We start from the raw sequence: 17,661 nt of genomic DNA on the forward strand, positions 1-17,661 counted from the left end.
ACACTATATATTTTTTTCTCTTTCTCTCCGTCTACGTCTCTGTCTCTCTCTCTCTATCTCCCTCTCTCTCTCATATAAGCACACACAGTGGCACAGTGGAGATGTCACAGATGATTTATACACGTAATTATCCATGTGGAATTTAAGACTAGCGATTGGGCCGGCAGTGCTGAATAATCCAGACAGATGTGTGCGTGTGGAACGTGTGTGTAAGTGTGATACTACACAACATGCACACGGCCAGGAAGCCACGGAGAGGCGTTCGGCCAATCAGTCAGCGGAGAGACGATAATACTGAAGACGAGAGGCCTCTCCACTCCCCACTACTGCCGAGCACTTACTCAGCCCGCCACTAGATGGCACTCAGACAGTTCACATCTGCTGAAACGCACGCTTATAACTCACACACATACAAAGAAGAGAATGGAAAGAAAGAAAGAAAGAAAGAAAGAAAGAAAGAAAGAAAGAAAGAAAGAAAGAAAGAAAGAAAGAAAGAAAGAAAGAAAGAAAGAGAGAAAGAAAACTGAAACTTACTCATAAACAGTGGTCCAACTGTTCTCATCACTCTTGGTTGCTAGGAGACCGGTGTTGCCGTGGTAGGTAATGTGGGCAATATCGTGGCCTTGGGCCGACACCTTCCTCAGTGTCCCGCTGTTGCTAAGTGACAGCCAGTACACCTGTCCGGCAGGTAGGGCCAGCCAGAGGGGGACTCCGTGGGCGTCTCTCCGCACCTGCACGCCCCTGCCGCTGTGCTCAGCCAGACCGGACAGCTTGCCATCAGAGGAATAGGAGAAGTTGTACAGGTAGTGGCCGGTGATCAGGTGCTTGGTGTACAGGTGGGAGCCGTTCTGGAGCAGAGGAGAGAGAGAGATGGCACTCACTCGTATACATAGACAGGGTTCCCACTCGTCCTGGAAAACCGGGAAATTCAGAGACTAGATTTCCAGTCAAGGAAAACCTGGAAGAGAATTTACTAAAATGACCATGTTGTCCCTGAAATGTTTAATTGTATTTTAGCCCCTAGGCATGTATTTTGTTTGAAACTTGACTATTGGTAGGATTATAGCAGTGCCACCCAATCTGGGGCCCGCATGCCAAGTTTGGCTCTTTGTTTTGGCCCGCCATATTTACACAAATACAAGCACATGCTTATTCTCCTCTTATTTAAAGTGCTGTAAAATCCTAACCATAATGACTACAACATTTACATTTGTGTGATGAGTGTAGCAGTCTCCTGTAATGAACATGAGACACTTCATGAACCCTGCATAATTAAAAAGGGAGGAATAAAACTGGGGTTAAATGTGTCAATACTAGGTCTACTGGTAATTATATGACTGCTCTGTGCTGTGCTGGATTTGAAAGAAAAACTCCTGGAAAAGTCCTGATCAGTACAGCTGATTTATTTATGTCCGTATCTGTATCTTATATACAGTATATATGCTGTATACTATATATATATATATATATTCATTGAACTGAATGAGAAGCTGTGTCCAAACCTTTGACTGGTACTATATATATATAAAATATATGCATATATCTGTATATATACCCACGCTGTACACAATGTATATAAATGTATCTATTATCATAATCCATACCTACTCTTATTAGTAAAATCATTGGCTAGTATGGTTTATTACCATAGTGTATTCATACTTATAGTACTACTTTATATTACTGTACATAATGATAATAATGATAATAATAATAATAATAATAATAATAATAATAATAATAATAATAATAATAATAATAATAATAATAATAATAATAATAATAAAAAAACGCGGTCTCTCCGTGTTTAGGAGACTCAGGCGTATAAAAGTGTATTGGATCATGTATCCAGCACCCCCACAGCCATAGCTACAACCACTTAATGTTAAGGGTCTCATCCACATTCATTCATTTTCTCCCCCCGCTCTCTCTCCAATGATTTCAGAATACCGGAAATGTTGTGGTGGTCTATTGTCTGTGTGTGTCGTGTTGAAGGTGACGTCACGGCACCCTCGCTATGACGACCAGCTACACTGACGGGGGAGTACTACAGTACCTGCAGTGGAAAACAAACAAAGCACCAGGTACCAAAAGCGAGTCGAGTCGAGTCGAGGGGGTACCATGCAGGGGAAATGCGGCATAATAGACTTGCCAAGTGTGAAGTCGATCGGATGACCGGTTCTTGAGAAAGTTCTTTGTTATAACGCCACCGTCTGGCCGAATGGCATCAAATTGGACACTGCTCTCCCCTGGGTCCTCACTAATATACCCACCAAGCATGAAGCTGATCGGATGGATGGTTCTCGAGATATGTGAAGGATAGACTAGTGAAGCACCCGTTCAAGGCGTGGCTGTTCTGAACAGGCCAATTGCTTATCTCCCGGTATTACTGCTTGCAGCATTGTCGGGGCCATGCCCGTTCAGAGCACATGCCCATTAGGAGTGGGCTGATTGCTTGGCCCCTGGAAGAGCTGCTTCCCTGGGTTAGCAATACACCCGCCAAACGTAAATGTACATTTTGTTGTTATAGAGCCAACATCTGGCCAATAGCAATACACCCGCCAAGCGTGAAGCCGATCAGATGAGCGGTTCAAAGGATATAGGGCAAAGCGTAAAGTCCATTGTTATAGCGCCACCATCTGGCCAAATGGTACCAAATTCAACAATAAATCCCCCTCCCCTGGGCCCACAGCAATACACCCGCCGATCGTGAAGCTGATCGGATGAAGGGTTCCCAGGATATATGAAGGACAGACACGTGTCGTACACAGACGGAGATTCCTTCCTTTATAGTTAGATAGTTCAATGAGCGGCAGCTTGGATGGCTCTACAATCTTAAAATCCTTTCTACTTTCAGCCTCAATGCTAATGTTCGTCATTGAAATCGGTGTTAATTGTACATGATAGCTAGCTAGTGTTTCAGTCACACAGTGGTGTTTTGAGCCATCGTGAGATGATGTGCAGACTTCTGGTTTGAGAAATCGTTAAAACAATACATACACAGAGTTTTTAGAAAGGTGTGGACTATTTTAAATCTACATAAAGATATAATCAATGTAACTTTAATTCTACATTTTATAACATTATGTTATGATGTCATTGGTTGGTATTTTATGAATGTGCTGCTGAAGTTCCCCCACATCTCCATGGCTCCAGCGCCCATCAGTCACTTTGTTCCTCTGACATCATTGGTCAAGTGACATTGATGATCAACACATGCACACCAGTGTATTTCAGGTCAAACCAGTGCGTTGGTAGATGAACCCGGACGAAGACAGCATTGCTCTCCATGTGTTGGTTTTGCAATGTCCTCATACATTCTTCAGAGCTATGATGTGCACTCTTCAGCATTTCACCATCTGGTTTTTGTCTGCCTCTTCATCATCCCTGTGATGCACCAGGACAGGCTCTTTCTATTCAGTCACGGTCTGTGGTCTTGTATCACTGATAATCTCTGTATCCAAACAACCATCTGTTTTGACATTTCTTGAATTGCCTAAATACTTGTTGCACGGTCAATCCAAATAATTTGGGATGTGACTATTCTACATTATGTTTGGCTGCTCCTATATTATGCTTGTTTTATTTAACTATTGTTTATGCTTTTATATACTGTGCCGTGTGTGTGTGTGTGTGTGTGTGTGTGTGTGTGTGTGTGTGTGTGTGTGTGTGTGTGTGTGTGTGTGTGTGTGTGTGTGTGTGTGTGTGTGTGTGTGTGTGTGTGTGTGCGTGCGTGTGTGTGTGTGTGTGTGTGTGTGCAATTAACCATTCTAATAATGATTTTAATAAACCATTAATGAACCCCTTTTTATCTCCAATCCAAAATCCAATTTTGGTATTCATTTCCTATGCTGTTTCACATTGACATTTCATTGGCTGAACTTAATTGCTGCTGCATAATGTCACATCACACATTCACAGAGGTACTTCGATGATCTGAAAACTTTAAATGGATTTTCAAGTTTACGTCACTAGAGTTGACAGGTCAGGTGACCTGGATACTGTACATCCTCCTCGTCCTCCTGGAGTCAGGACAAACAGGACATCTCACCAGAGAGGACAGCTCACCTGAAAGGCTTGACAGACAGACAGTCCTGCGTACCTGGCTAAAGAGATAGAGCTCCTGGTCCAGCGGAGAGCTGATCTCCACTAGACCGGCCGGGCTGGGCTGGGGTTGGTTGGGGCTGACCGCTCTGATGCGGATGTTTCCCAGGTCGGCGATGTAAAGGGTTCCGTTGGGGGCCACGGCCAGGGAGGACGGGGCTTTCAGACGGGCGTCGCGTGCGTAGCCCCCGTCACCTGGCGAGGCGAGAGAGAGAAAAGAGAGAAGGCACATACTGTCCATTAGACACACACGCTAACAAACAGACGTTAACCTCTACAGAAATCCCAGACACATGGTCTGGAACGCGGAGCAAAACCATACAACATCACACGACTGTACGACATCACATGGTGTCGCGTTAAGCTTTTATCGGTGCGGCTCAGGACCGGAGCCTGTTGTGATGTCATACTGGAGCCCCCCTATGGTCTGGCCAGAAAGCACCTTGATAGTGACCGCAGCCTTATCAGGTGGCGTTAGCGGGTGGCTGAATGTATTCAGATCCTGCGTGTTTGTCAGCAGAGCGGCTGAAGGCCGGGATAACCTGTTTAGTTGCTGTCAGCAGTCAGTCTGTCTGGGGTCTCTGATGAGCATTATTCAGACAGCATGGTGGCAGTTTATCTCTACACAGCGTGTGTGTGTGTGTGTGTGTGTGTGTGTGTGTGTGTGTGTGTGTGTGTTTATGTGTGTTTATGTGTGTGCATGTGTGTGTGTGTGCATGTTCATGTGTGTTTGTGTGGTGTGTGTGTGTGTGTTTATGTGTGTGCATGCATGCGTGTGTGTGTGTGTGTGTGTGTGTGTGTGTGTGTGTGTGTGTGTGTGTGTGTGTGTGTGTGTGTGTGTGTGTGTGTGTGTGTGTGTGCGTGTGCGTGTGCGTGTGCATGTGCCCGGCGTGTGTATAGGCTGTGTGTGAATGGCATGTGTGTTTATGGAGAGGGGATGGAAGCGGAAAGCCTCTGAAGAGAGTAATCATCTGTTAACAGCATGACATGATGGGAAATATGCAAAGTAGAGCCCGAGAAATAGGAACAGTTACAGCCCATTGGCTTGTGGCATGCGGGAGACACTTCCCTCCATTTTCAATGGCAAAGAGACTGATTTTATAACTGGAATTAAGTGATAAAATCATATCCTCTTGGATTTACAATGAGAGCACGGCATAACTGTCAATGGGATATTGTCAAAGGACAATATGCTCATCTCCTTCCTTGTGCTTTGAGTTATATCCCAGTGCTCTTCTATGATACAGCAGCCAAAATCTTCAAAGGTTAGAGGGATGGTTTCTCATTTGACTCAGATGTTTCGTTCCATCTATTATAGGTGGTGGCAGATAGGAGGACGAGAAGGAACCTGGGGGCTATACTGGAGAACTCCTCCCACCTTCCTCTATGAGGAGCATGTTCAACACCACTAAGTCCTTTGTGCACGGACTGCTGCCGGCAGCTGCAGAACTAACGTTTGCAGAACATGAACTTGTTAGGACTGTCTGACTCTTAACCACTAAACCCTGCATGGACTCTAGCACAGTGTGTATTATGACTCTTAACCACTAAACCCTGCATGGACTCTAGCACAGTGTGTATTATGACTCTTAACCACTAAACCCTGCATGGACTCCAGCACAGAGTGTATTATGACTCTTAAAGGGGAACTATCTTATAAATGGCCTTTTTCAGTGTTTAGCATTGTTAGTGTTTAGCATTGTTTCCTAGCTATGTGGACTTATATTAATATGATCTATGTCTCTAATTCTCATATTGGCGCATTCTTCCAATTCTCCTCTCACAATATTCACCCTCACTTAACTGAGTCATCTGAAAATGTGATGATTTGTGATGTCAGAGAGACACCGCTGCATGATAATGTTCAGGCGGCGGCGCGGCGCAGTGGTTTAGGTGCCCAGGCTCAAAACGGCTCGAGATCTTGAGGTAGAAAAATGCTGTTTTTGAGGACTTGATTAGAAATACAAAACAATGAATTAAAAAAATATATATAATTACAGAGGTGTTCCATAAACTCACAGGAATTGTGTAAAAGTGCCCAAATAGTGAAAGAAATAGTAAAATAGTTCCCCTTTAACCACTAAACCCTGCATGGACTCTAGCACAGTGTGTATTATGACTTAACTACTATTCATTGTCTTTCTATTACCCTGCCTATACCTGTACCTCCCCTCCCCCATGCTGCTATGACACCTGAATTTCCTCCAAGGGGATCAATAAAGGAATATCTTATCTTATCTGCCTGTAACATAATGTTGCCCTGCATGAAATGTCTCTGCCGATTGTCATATGGAGGCAGCAGCTTTGAACGTACTGTACTGCACACAAACAATGCAGACACACACGTTTGCACAAGCAAACACAGGGACACACATATGAACGTGTACGCGCACACGACTCCCCTCACACATGTGCGTACACCCACCCACAAACACAGGTATTAGAAGGTTCCCTTCAAATTTGTGACAGATTGCCGATTATCTTTTTAAAACAACGCACGCACGCACGCACGCACGCGCGCGCACACACACACACACACACACACACACACACACACACACACACACACACACACACACACACACACACACACACACACACACACACACACACACACACACACACACACACACACACACACACACACACACACACACACACACACACACACACACACACACACACACACACACAAACAAGGAATCTATGCTCTGGTTCACTCAGTTTCCGCTCAGTCCTATTCATTACTCTCCTCATTCCCTGCCTTTGATTTGTTCTGCCTGCTAGAGACCCTCCAATCTGTGTGTGTGTGTGTGTGTGTGTGTGTGTGTGTGTGTGTGTGTGTGTGTGTGTGTGTGTGTGTGTGTGTGTGTGTGTGTGTGTGTGTGTGTGTGTGTGTGTGTGTGTGTGTGTGTGTGTGTGTGTGTGTGTGTGTGTGCGTGTGTGTGTGTGCGTGTGTGTGTGTGTGTGTGTGTGTGTGTGTGTGTGTGTGTGTGTGTGTGTGTGTGTGTGTGTGTGTGTGTGTGTAGGTGTGTGTGTGTGTGTGTGTGTGTGAGGCCGGGTGATATGAAAAAAACAAACATGACATTCCAGAAGGACCTTTTCGATATTGATCAGCCTCATGTATCATGATATCGGCTTTGGTTCGGAGAATCACCTGTTAGATAACCCAAGTGACGTTAATCATATCAGACTGCAGGGTAATGGGAAATATACAGTATCAAACTATTTTCTACTGACATTCCCAAATCCTTCAGGGATCATTTTGTGAGCTTGCTATCAGCTTATCATGGTATCTATCTGTCCCTACGTCTCAGTGGATACATGTAGGTTCGTGCTGTGCATTATTTGGTAGCCTTGGACAGATTCCTAAATTGGCTGTGAGCTTAAGGATAACAGCCCTGCCAAAGAAGAGAGAGCCTAGACGGCACGTTGTACAGGACGGCAGACTGACAGAACCCTCTCCCACTCATTCAGAACATTTCTCCCAGATTCAACTAAACCTTTCACTACCACACTACAGAAGGCTAACCTTTCACTACCACACTACAGAAGGCTAACCTTTCACTACCACACTACAGAAGGCTAACCTTTCACTACCACACTACAGAAGGTTAACCTTTCACTACCACACTACAGAAGGTTAACCTTTCACTACCACACTAGTTCAAGTTCAAGTTCAAGTTCAAGTTCTTTAATAGTTGTCATACAGAAGTACAGAATACTTTCGTACAAAATGCTTCTTACTGTTACGCTCCAGAGACTGTGCTAGACAAGATAGTATCAAATAACATAATAACATAATATAGCATGAATTTAGAAGAAGAAAATGAGGTCACAGTTGTTCGGTATAGACATATGTACAATGTTCTGAGTTACCATATAATATACAATACACAATACTATGCAGTGTACTAATGTACAGTACTATCTAGTGCAAAGCAGAAATGGGATGAGGTACAATTTTAGGTACAATTTACAGTAAGGTGTACGAGTTGTAGTGCAATCCTTCATCCATAAATATAAAGTGTGGGGAGTGGGTGCTACAGTGTGTTTGTTTAAAGTGGGTGTGTGCTATAAAGTGTGTGTAGTGGGTGCTACAGTGTGTTTGTTTAAAGTGAGTGTGTGCGTGTGGATGTGTGTGCTATGTGTGTTTGGTGGTTGTTGTTGTGTAGTGTTCATTCATTGTTCGTTTAGCAGCCTGATGGCCTGGGGATAGAAGCTACTTCTGAGTCTTTCTGTGCTCGCCTTGAGACTCCTGTATCGCTTGCCTGACGGCAGCAGTTCAAAGAGGCAGTTGTTCGGGTGGCTCGAGTCCTTAATAATTCTCTTAGCCTTCCCCTTGCAACGCTTGTAGTAAATGTTCTGGAGGGTGGGGAGCCCCCCTCCAATTGTGCGTTCGGCTGAACGTGTCACTCTTTGTAGTCTGCTTTGGTCTTTTGCAGTGCTATTCCCAAACCAGGAGGTGATGTTGCCGGTCAAGATGCTCTCTATTGTACATGAGTAGAAGTTCTTAAGGATCTTCTGGCTGACTTGGAACTTCCTTAGGCGCCTGAGGAAGTAGAGGCGTTGTCGTGCCTTCTTCACCACACTGTTAATGTGTATGGTCCATGTCAAGTCCTCGGATATGTGGGCTCCGAGGTACTTGAAGCTGTTGACTCTCTCAACCGGTGCCCCGTCGATGCTGAGGGGGCTGTAGTCCTTGACCCCCGACCTCCTGAAGTCCACAATCATCTCCTTTGTTTTGCTGACGTTCAGGGAGAGGCTGTTTTCCTGGCACCATCCCGCCAGGACCTTGACCTCTTCCAGGTAGGCCCTCTCGTCGTTGGCAGAGATCAGGCCCACCACCACTGTGTCGTCAGCAAATTTGACGATTGTATTGCTACTCCGCTGAGCCACACAGTCGTGTGTGTACAGGGAGTAGAGGAGGGGACTCAGAACACAGCCCTGGGGGGCCCCTATGTTGAGGGTGATGGATGAGGAGGTGCAGTTGCCTGCTCTCACCACCTGGGGTCTGCCAGTCAGGAAGTCCAAGACCCACTGGCAGAGGTCATAGCCCAAGCCCAGGTCCCTGAGCTTGGCTATGAGTATGGAGGGGACTATGGTATTGAATGCCGAGCTGTAGTCGATGAATAGCATTCTCACATAGTTCCCCTGCCTCTTGTCCAGGTGTGATGCTGCTGTGTGCAGCACATGGGATATGGCGTCCTCCGTGGACCTGTTGGGGCGGTATGCAAATTGCAGGGGGTCCATGTTGATGGGGAGGGAGGAGCAGATGTAGCCCTTTACTAGCTTCTCAAAGCACTTCATGGCTATGGAGGTGAGAGCTACAGGGCGGTAGTCGTTGAGGCAAGCAGGCTTGGATTTTTTGGGTACAGGGATAATAGTGGACTTCTTCAGGCAGGTGGGGATGACAGCCTGTTCTAAGGACAGGTTAAATATGTCAGTGAATACTGGGGCCAGTTGGTCGGCACAGACTTTTAGGACGCGGCCGGGGATGCCGTCCGGACCTGCTGCCTTCCTGATATTCACTTTTTTAAAGGTCCGCCTCACCTCATGCTCTGTTACCCTGAACACTGCGCCTCCATCAGCAGCCGACCCCCCCCCCCCCCATTGCCGAGGCTTGTGAGCTGGTGTTGTTATTACCAGCATCAAACCTCGCATAGAAGGTATTGAGGTCGTTTGCTAAGGAGATGTCACTGTTCAGTTTGAGGGAGGCGCCTTTGTAGTCTGTCATCGTTTTGAGCCCCTGCCACATAGCTCTAGAGTCAGCTTGTTCAAACTGGAGTTCAATTTTATCCCTGTAGCGCCGTTTGGCCTCTGACACTGTCCTCCTTACGTTGTGTCGCGCCACCTTGTGGTCATTCATGTTGCCTGCCACTAGGCCGTCATTGTATGCTTTGGTGCGCTCTCTCAGAGCTTCACGGACGGATTTGTCTACCCAGGGTTTTTGATTTGGGTAAACTTTCATTTTGGTAGTGGGGATTGTTTCTTTCACCCTAGTACAGACATAGTCCAGCACTGTCTCCGTGTAGGCATTAATGTTATCTGTGTCGCGGAACACAATCCAGTCTGTGTTGTGAAACACTGACCGGATCGTATCCTCTGACGTCACATCCCATTTCTGCACCTCTCGCGAGACTACGGGAGTACTTTTAATTCTTTGTCTGTACTTTGGTGTAAGGAAAATGGATGCGTGATCTGACTTGCCAAAGCCACTATCAGAATGAGCCTTGTAGCCACCTTTAAATTGCGTGTAACAGTGATCTAGGATGTTACCGCCTCTGGTGTTGCAAGTCACATGCTGGTAGAAATCAGGCAATACCTTTCTCAGATTGGCGCTATTGAAATCTCCCAGTACTAAAATGGCGGCGTTAACGTTCGTCGCTTGTATACTATTTACCTCGTCGTGGAGTCTGGAGAGCGCGGCGTTGTTGTTGGCTTGCGGTGGAATATACACTCCGACCAGGACGATCGCCGTTAACTCCCTCGGGAGGAAGAAAGGACGACACTTGATGGTTATATATTCCAGTTCTGGGGAGCAGTGGTTGGATAATTCCTTCACATTCGTTGGATCACTCCAATTTTTGTTAAACATGAAGGCAATACCTCCACCACGTTGTTTACCGGACTCTGATTGTGTCCGATCCTTCCTATGGATAAAGAAGTGATCCGCTGGTTGAATCGCGTGATCTGGAACCTCCGGTGTTAGCCATGTTTCGGTGAAGCAAAGGACATTGCAGTCCCTAACGTCTCTTTGATATTGAATCCTTGCTCGGATGTCATCCAGTTTATTGTCTATTGATTGTACATTGGCTAGCAATATACTGGGAAGTGGTGTACGGTGTCGTCTGGATCTCAGCCTGTTTCGGATCCCAGCCCTTTTTCCTCGACGTCTTTTCCTGGGCTCTGGGAACAAAGGATCTGGTCCTAGTCTCCGGAGGATTTCTTCCGGCCATTGATGTGGTTCGGAAAGTTGATCCAGCGAGTAATCCAGTTGGTAAGTTTCCCGTAATCCAATGTCTATGAGTGACTGACGGTCATATACATTAAATGCACCAACAGTTGGTACGCACAAAACTCTAAAAACTATAAATATTAACAAAAGTAAACACAGTCTCGACGGAGCGAACAGAGAGGCAGCCGAACGGGGCGGCGCCATCATGAAGGCTAACCTTTCACTACCACACTACAGACGTCTAGTAGTGAAAGGGTTAACCTTCTGCAGTGTGGCAGTGAAAGGTTTAACCCTTTGTCGTGTGGCAGTGAAAGGGTTAACTTTCTGTATTGTCGCAGTGAAAGGGTTAACCATTTGGTAGTGTGGTAGTGAAAGGGTTAACACGATAGGTCTGCTGTCGAAATACGGAAGCGGACAAACTCAGAAAAGGTAAAGGTAAAGTGAAAAAAGATGAACATTTTTAAATCAGCCATGAAGGGTGACTGTTCAAACTCGATCTGAATCAAAGTATTTGAAGTTCTTTTGAAGAACACACGTGGGTCAAACAGAATCTGTTGCAATTTTTTTTTATTTGTGCTCAGGCTAGGCCTCTATATTCAGACATAGAATGCAATGAATCTATCAGACATAGAATAAATTAAACCTCTTAGTGTTTAAATTAATCACAACATGACAAATGTTGCTAATGCTACCTTGCCAAGCCATGATGGATGTGGCACATCATATCATAGCACACAAAGCTAGCCTACTGGCTAGCATAAACACAGAGATTTAGGCGAAGCGTTCTGACATAAAGAACAAGCTGAGTTATTTCCGTGATACACTGAGAGACGGAAGGAGTTGACTGAATTCAGAGACGCGATTAACCAGGCCCTGGGAGGTACCAGCTGGGAAGTATCATGGGAGTCGAGGAAGCGAAGCAGCGTGTGGCTGAAACAGAGGAGCGCGACCTCAGACTTGAAGAGCCGCTCCGACAAATGAAATGGGCACAGGAATCCATGCGAATAAAAGTGACAGCCTTGAAATCACAATCTCTGCGAAATAGCATTCACATTTTACATGAATAAATAACATGAGGGAATTTGTGAACATGTTTTTGAGCTAGGCTAGTGGTCATTTGTGCTAAGCTTTCTACTGAATGCACAGAGAGGAAACTGGTATTTATCTTCTTGTCCGACTCTGGAGAAGACGGTAAGCGTATTTCCCATAATGGTGTTGTGTTCCTTTATGGCAACTGTGGATAGGGGGACCTAGGATCTATAATGAGAGAGGCTGTGGATGACCTGCGGCGTGGGAGAGGAGGGGAGACGGGTGCCCCATCCGGAGCAGATAACCACAGAAGCTGCTTTCAGACACTCCCCCCCAGGAGACCTGATTGCAACAGCTGTGGCGGAGAGGGGCTGATTCCATTCAGCTGCAACAGGTGGTCTGATAATCTGGAAATGTCCTGATGTAGCTTCTCTTCTCCCTCTCTGACATTCTGACTACCTTTTAGCTCAAGACAAGACAATATCGTGAAACTGGGAGAGTTTCTGGGAGACTACCATAGCATAGTAGAGCAGAATGTTACTTGCTGCACTTTATTCTTCTACTTGCTCCTGAGAGGAGCTGTAATGATTTGTATGAGTTTCTTATCGATGATAACTTATTTGATATACAAAAAGGAATATGTAATTGCTGTTGGATATTATAATTATTCTGAGATGAGTTCAATATGATATGGATCCATACAATATGAATACAAAAGCAATAGTCAAAAGATAATTAAATGAATCTTCTATCCTCTTACAGACAAAGAAACAGCAGAAACACAGCCGTTCAACTTGATGTTTAACTTTCCTTGACATTTGCGATAAGATAGCAGGGTGTTCCTCACGATAACAAACGTTGAGGTAATAAACTAATGTCCAATAAACTTGTCTTGTACCTAAATACCTGGGTCACTTTTACTTAGCTCTGGTCATTCCGTTAGATGGGAACTCACAGTTGTGGAACTCAATTAGTTTTCATATTTTTGTAGATTGTTTATATCCAAGTTCAAGGGCAATGTGTTTCAGGTTGCATTGGCCATCAAAGCCGCAAAAAGAAACAAAGCAAATGCACTATCGGGGATGTAGGTGATAACAGTCAATGTGAATGGTTACATAATCCAGTGAAATCAAGTAGTTATTGCTCAAATGAAAAGAGAAAAGATACACATGTTTTTTTAAGCAAGAGACACATCTCTCCAAATCAGAGCAGGGAACACTTTTAAAATATGGGGTTGATGATTTATTATTATTATTTATCGCCCATTTTATTCTTTTCACAAAAAATGCAGCCATTTATGGCGTAAGAGGGGAGTGGCCATATTACTCGCTAACAAGGTAAAGTTTCAACTAACCGCTCAAATTAAACATAAGGAACCTTCCTATATCCTAGTTAGAGGCAACATAGACCATAAAGAAGTGAATTTATTAAGTGTATATATGCCATCAGGTCATGATACATCATTTATAAAGAAAAAAAGAAGAGAAAAATAATTTTACTAGTCCTAGAGTCATCAGGAACTTTAATCTGTGTGGGGGGATTGGAATATTCAAATACAAGCCCACTTTGACTCTACAAACTTGCACAAGAGGAGAAATCGAAATTCATTGGTCATGTGGAAACTGTTGGAAGGAATCTGGCATGAGAGATGTATGGAGGGACCCACACCCTACAGAAAAGCAATTTACTTACCACTCTCCCTCGCCACACAGAATCCACCAGATTGGATTCTTTATATATATATATATATATATATATATATATATATATATATATATATATATATACGTGTGTATTTTTATATATATACAGATAGACACAGGCTAAGCGAATGCAAGATAGGTGTTAGAGATGTCTCAGATCACTAGTCTGGAGTGTATCTTACTCTGCACCTAGCTAATGAAAACAAGGATACACTGTGGAGACTCAACGGCAGTATATTGAATGATTATGTAAAGAACATATAGAGACAGAATTAAAAGAGTCGTGGCATCACAAGGGGACATGTAGTCGAGGGGGTGCTACGTTCCCATACAGAATCGGACGCCACTCCACAAAATGGCCACCATTGAACACACTACATCTCCCAGAATGCATCATCATTCAGACAGGTGTATGTGCTTGGGCCGCGTCTATGCCAAATACAACGCAGTTCGGTTTCCGGGTTCCTCTGATTGGCCACTAAGCCCACGTGCATGCCCCCCTTATCGCCCGCTGCCGCGCTGTGAAGCGGAAGAGCCAGCGAGGCGACGCAAGGCGGTGGTTTCAGCAGCAGCGGCCGTCTTCTTCCGAGGCGGCTCGTTCTTATTAATCCCTAATGTCATGTATGTTGTGTATGTCATAAATGTCGATATGAATTGAAAATGGGGGACCCTGATGTAAACAAGACGAAAGTCTTTCTCTGGTCTGCATCCCCTTAACTGGCTGGCTCTTCCGCTTCACAGCGCGGCAGCGGGCGATAAGGGGGGCGTGCACGTGGGCTTAGTGGCCAATCAGAGGAACCCGGAAACCGAACTGCGTTGTATTTGGCATAGATGCGCTTGGGCCGCCTAATTAAAGCAGTACTAGAAAACACACACAGGACAAACAGACCAGGGGGAGTGGAGGGACAGAGAGCACATGGCTGGAAGGAGCTGGAAAAACAGACAACGAAAAGACTACCTACATAAAAGTACCTTACTGATTAAGAACGGTTGAATGGGAAGAAGACACTTTAAAAGGGGAACATTGAGATTTTTTATGTTGAGACTTTTTGGAATTCTGAATCCTATTTTCTCCTCTGGGATGTTTTAAGTTGAATTTTGGACTTTGAAATTGCCAGAATACTCTGCTGGCTGAATAAAACTTCAACTTGTTTTTTTAACCTTCTATTTTGTGCCTGTTTTTTCCGTTATATTGCACCGGCCCACACTAGCCTGCCCTGGTAACCTCTCATGGCATTACAGAGTACTCACAAAATAATGATGATCCTGTGGGTCACATGGAAGGCAGTACTAAGAGGTAAGCGTATACTGTAGCTTTCAGTGCTCATGGAAGAAGAGAAAATCAAAGACACTTATTAACTGCTCTCAAAAATCATAAATTACATTATGGATGACAACGAGCATGAGTACAGAGCCCTGGTGGAGAGCTTCGGAAGGTGGAGTGACAGTAATCTGGTAAAAAGGAGCTGGTGGTGGACTACTGGAGAGGCAAAAAGAGGCCCCCAACTCCCTTCACCATCCGAGGGGATGAGGTAGAGATGGTGGAGACCTACAAGTTCCTTGGAGTACACCTGAACAACAAATTAGACTGGTCGGACAGCACAGAGACAGAGCAGACTCGCGACATACTGCTGCAGTTGTTTTACCAGTCTGTAGTAACCCGGGCCCTCTTCTTTGCCATTGTATGCAGGTCTCAAGGGAGAGCAAAAAGCTGAACAGGTTAGTGAGGAAGGGTAGCTCTGTGGTGGTAGTTGAGCTGGTCAAACTGAAGGCGGCAGAGAGGAGGAAAAAGAAGATACTAACTTAATTTCGTTGTGTAGATTTTTTTTTATCTAATACAAATTTTAAATTTTTTATAAAGATGAGGTTCACAAATAAGAAACATGCCCTAATATAAGGCGATGAAGCTTCTGTCATGGAGATTACGTAAACAACAAACAGAACTATTTACAAAATAAGAAATCCAATTGTGACTAAAGAAAATAATCAGTGCAACACTAATCAGCCTAGATGCAGAGAAGGCGTTCCATTCGGTTTGGTGTACTTGAGAGATCAGTACAATGCATTAGATCACTCTACTCATCCCCCACTGCTAGAATAATAATTAATGGGCACTTATTTTGTCCCATCAAGCTAGAGATAAGGCAATAAGGGAGGATCCAGAGATTCATGGGGTTTTAATTGGGGATATGAATATAAGATGAGCTTATTTGCAGACAACATTTTGCTCACTCCAAAGGGTATGAATTGAACACGACATTAGTCCCAAATACCATTGTATAATTTTACACCAAATGCTTTGACTTATTACCAGATTTGACTTAACATGGGGCTATTCAATATCTAGGATCTAAGGTCGCTTTCACATATAGTTTGGTGGACTCTGTGCGATTCGTGGGGGGTGAAGTTGCAACATTGTTGCATTCTTCATTTGGTTCGGTTTGCTTTCACACTGCAATTTGTCAAGTGCACCAAACTTTCTGAACAATGTCACGCGATCGAAAAGGGCGCTCGTCTAGACTCTATTGGATATAGAATCCCAAAAACAGGCTTCGGGGACAGCTCTACAGTGCACATACACACATACACCACATTATTCTGCGAAGCAGCCCAGCGCACACATACACACACACACCACATTATTCTGCGAAGCAGCCCAGCGCACACATACATACACCACATTATTCTGCGAAGCAGCCCAGCCCAGCCCAGCCCAGCGCATACACATACTGTACACACCACATTATTCTCCAGAGCAGCCCAGCCCAGCTTGTTTGATTGAAGCTCATTGCCATCATTCTCTCGCTAAACAACTTGTACACCTCGTTGTTTTTGTGAGTGGCCACAAACAGCTGTTTAATTAGCTCGTCTGACCATATTTCTATCAAGGCTTTTACCTCCTCATTCGCCCACGTCTGTCCACGAGACATGATGTTCCACACATGCTCGTTTTGCAGTGCACGCTGCAGTGTTTGTTTTGTTTCCTTCTACTCAAGATGCACAGTTTATCGGGTCACTTTTAATAATAATAATAATGCAGGACCTGTTCAGAGGTCTTTAATTGGCATGCAATTATCCTCAATGTTTAGCGGTTAGCACACACGGTTAGCACACACGGTTAGCACACACGGTTAGCACACACACCCACCGGAACACACGCATTGTCTTTGTAGGATCGCCGATGCGGTTGCAGTGCACGCTGCGGTGTTTGTTTTGTTTCCTTCTACTCAAGATGCACAGTTTATCGGGTCACTTCCTATATTTGGTCTTGCGTTTGGTCCGATGAGCATTCACGTACACCACAAAAGTACGCACCAGGGTTCACGAACCGAGACCTACGTTTTCAGGCGGACCAGAGTTAGCTTTTTTGGTCTGCACGAGAGTTTTAATGAGCTTTCACACAACCCCAAACCAAGCAGACTATCCGAGGAAACGGACTCTGGTGCGTTTAAAGTGGACCAAACAGCTCTGGTGTGAATGCGACCTAAGAAACATCTAAGATAATATGAAATAAACTGGTCCTGTCACTTGATCAAACTTAGAACTGCCGAAATCATGTTCAAAGCTTCACATAACTCTCTTCCAACCCCCATCCAATATCGGTTCACTGAGAGGGTAGGAACCAGGATTTATAATCTTAGAGGGAAACAGAAACTTCAGCAACCGGGTGCAAGAACCACTCTAAAATCGATGTGCATATCTGTTTGTGGAGTAAGATTATGGAATGGATTGGACGAGGAGGTTAAATCGAGTAAAACATATTTTATTTATTTAAAAGAAAGTAAAAAAAAAAAAGGGAATATTGGAAAGGTATAAGGAGGAGGGTGAACATGATGTTTGGCATTAAAATGAGTATGTTATATAAAA

General features: G+C 44.5%; 1 protein-coding gene across 1 annotated transcript in view; it reads right to left on the minus strand.

Annotated features, from left to right (window-relative positions):
* The window catches only part of tenm1 (teneurin transmembrane protein 1), a gene marked incomplete at both ends in the record, with an annotated part of 448,413 nt that overhangs the window by 46,016 nt on the left and 384,736 nt on the right, over positions 1–17,661 (minus strand). The window contains 2 exon segments of the mRNA XM_084332087.1: positions 535–848; positions 4,103–4,299. Of these exon segments, the coding sequence (XP_084188213.1) occupies positions 535–848; positions 4,103–4,299 (511 nt within the window).

Source organism: Notolepis coatsorum, assembly GCF_963971535.1.
Source record: "Notolepis coatsorum genome assembly, chromosome: 16".
Lineage (NCBI taxonomy): Eukaryota > Metazoa > Chordata > Actinopteri > Aulopiformes > Paralepididae > Notolepis > Notolepis coatsorum.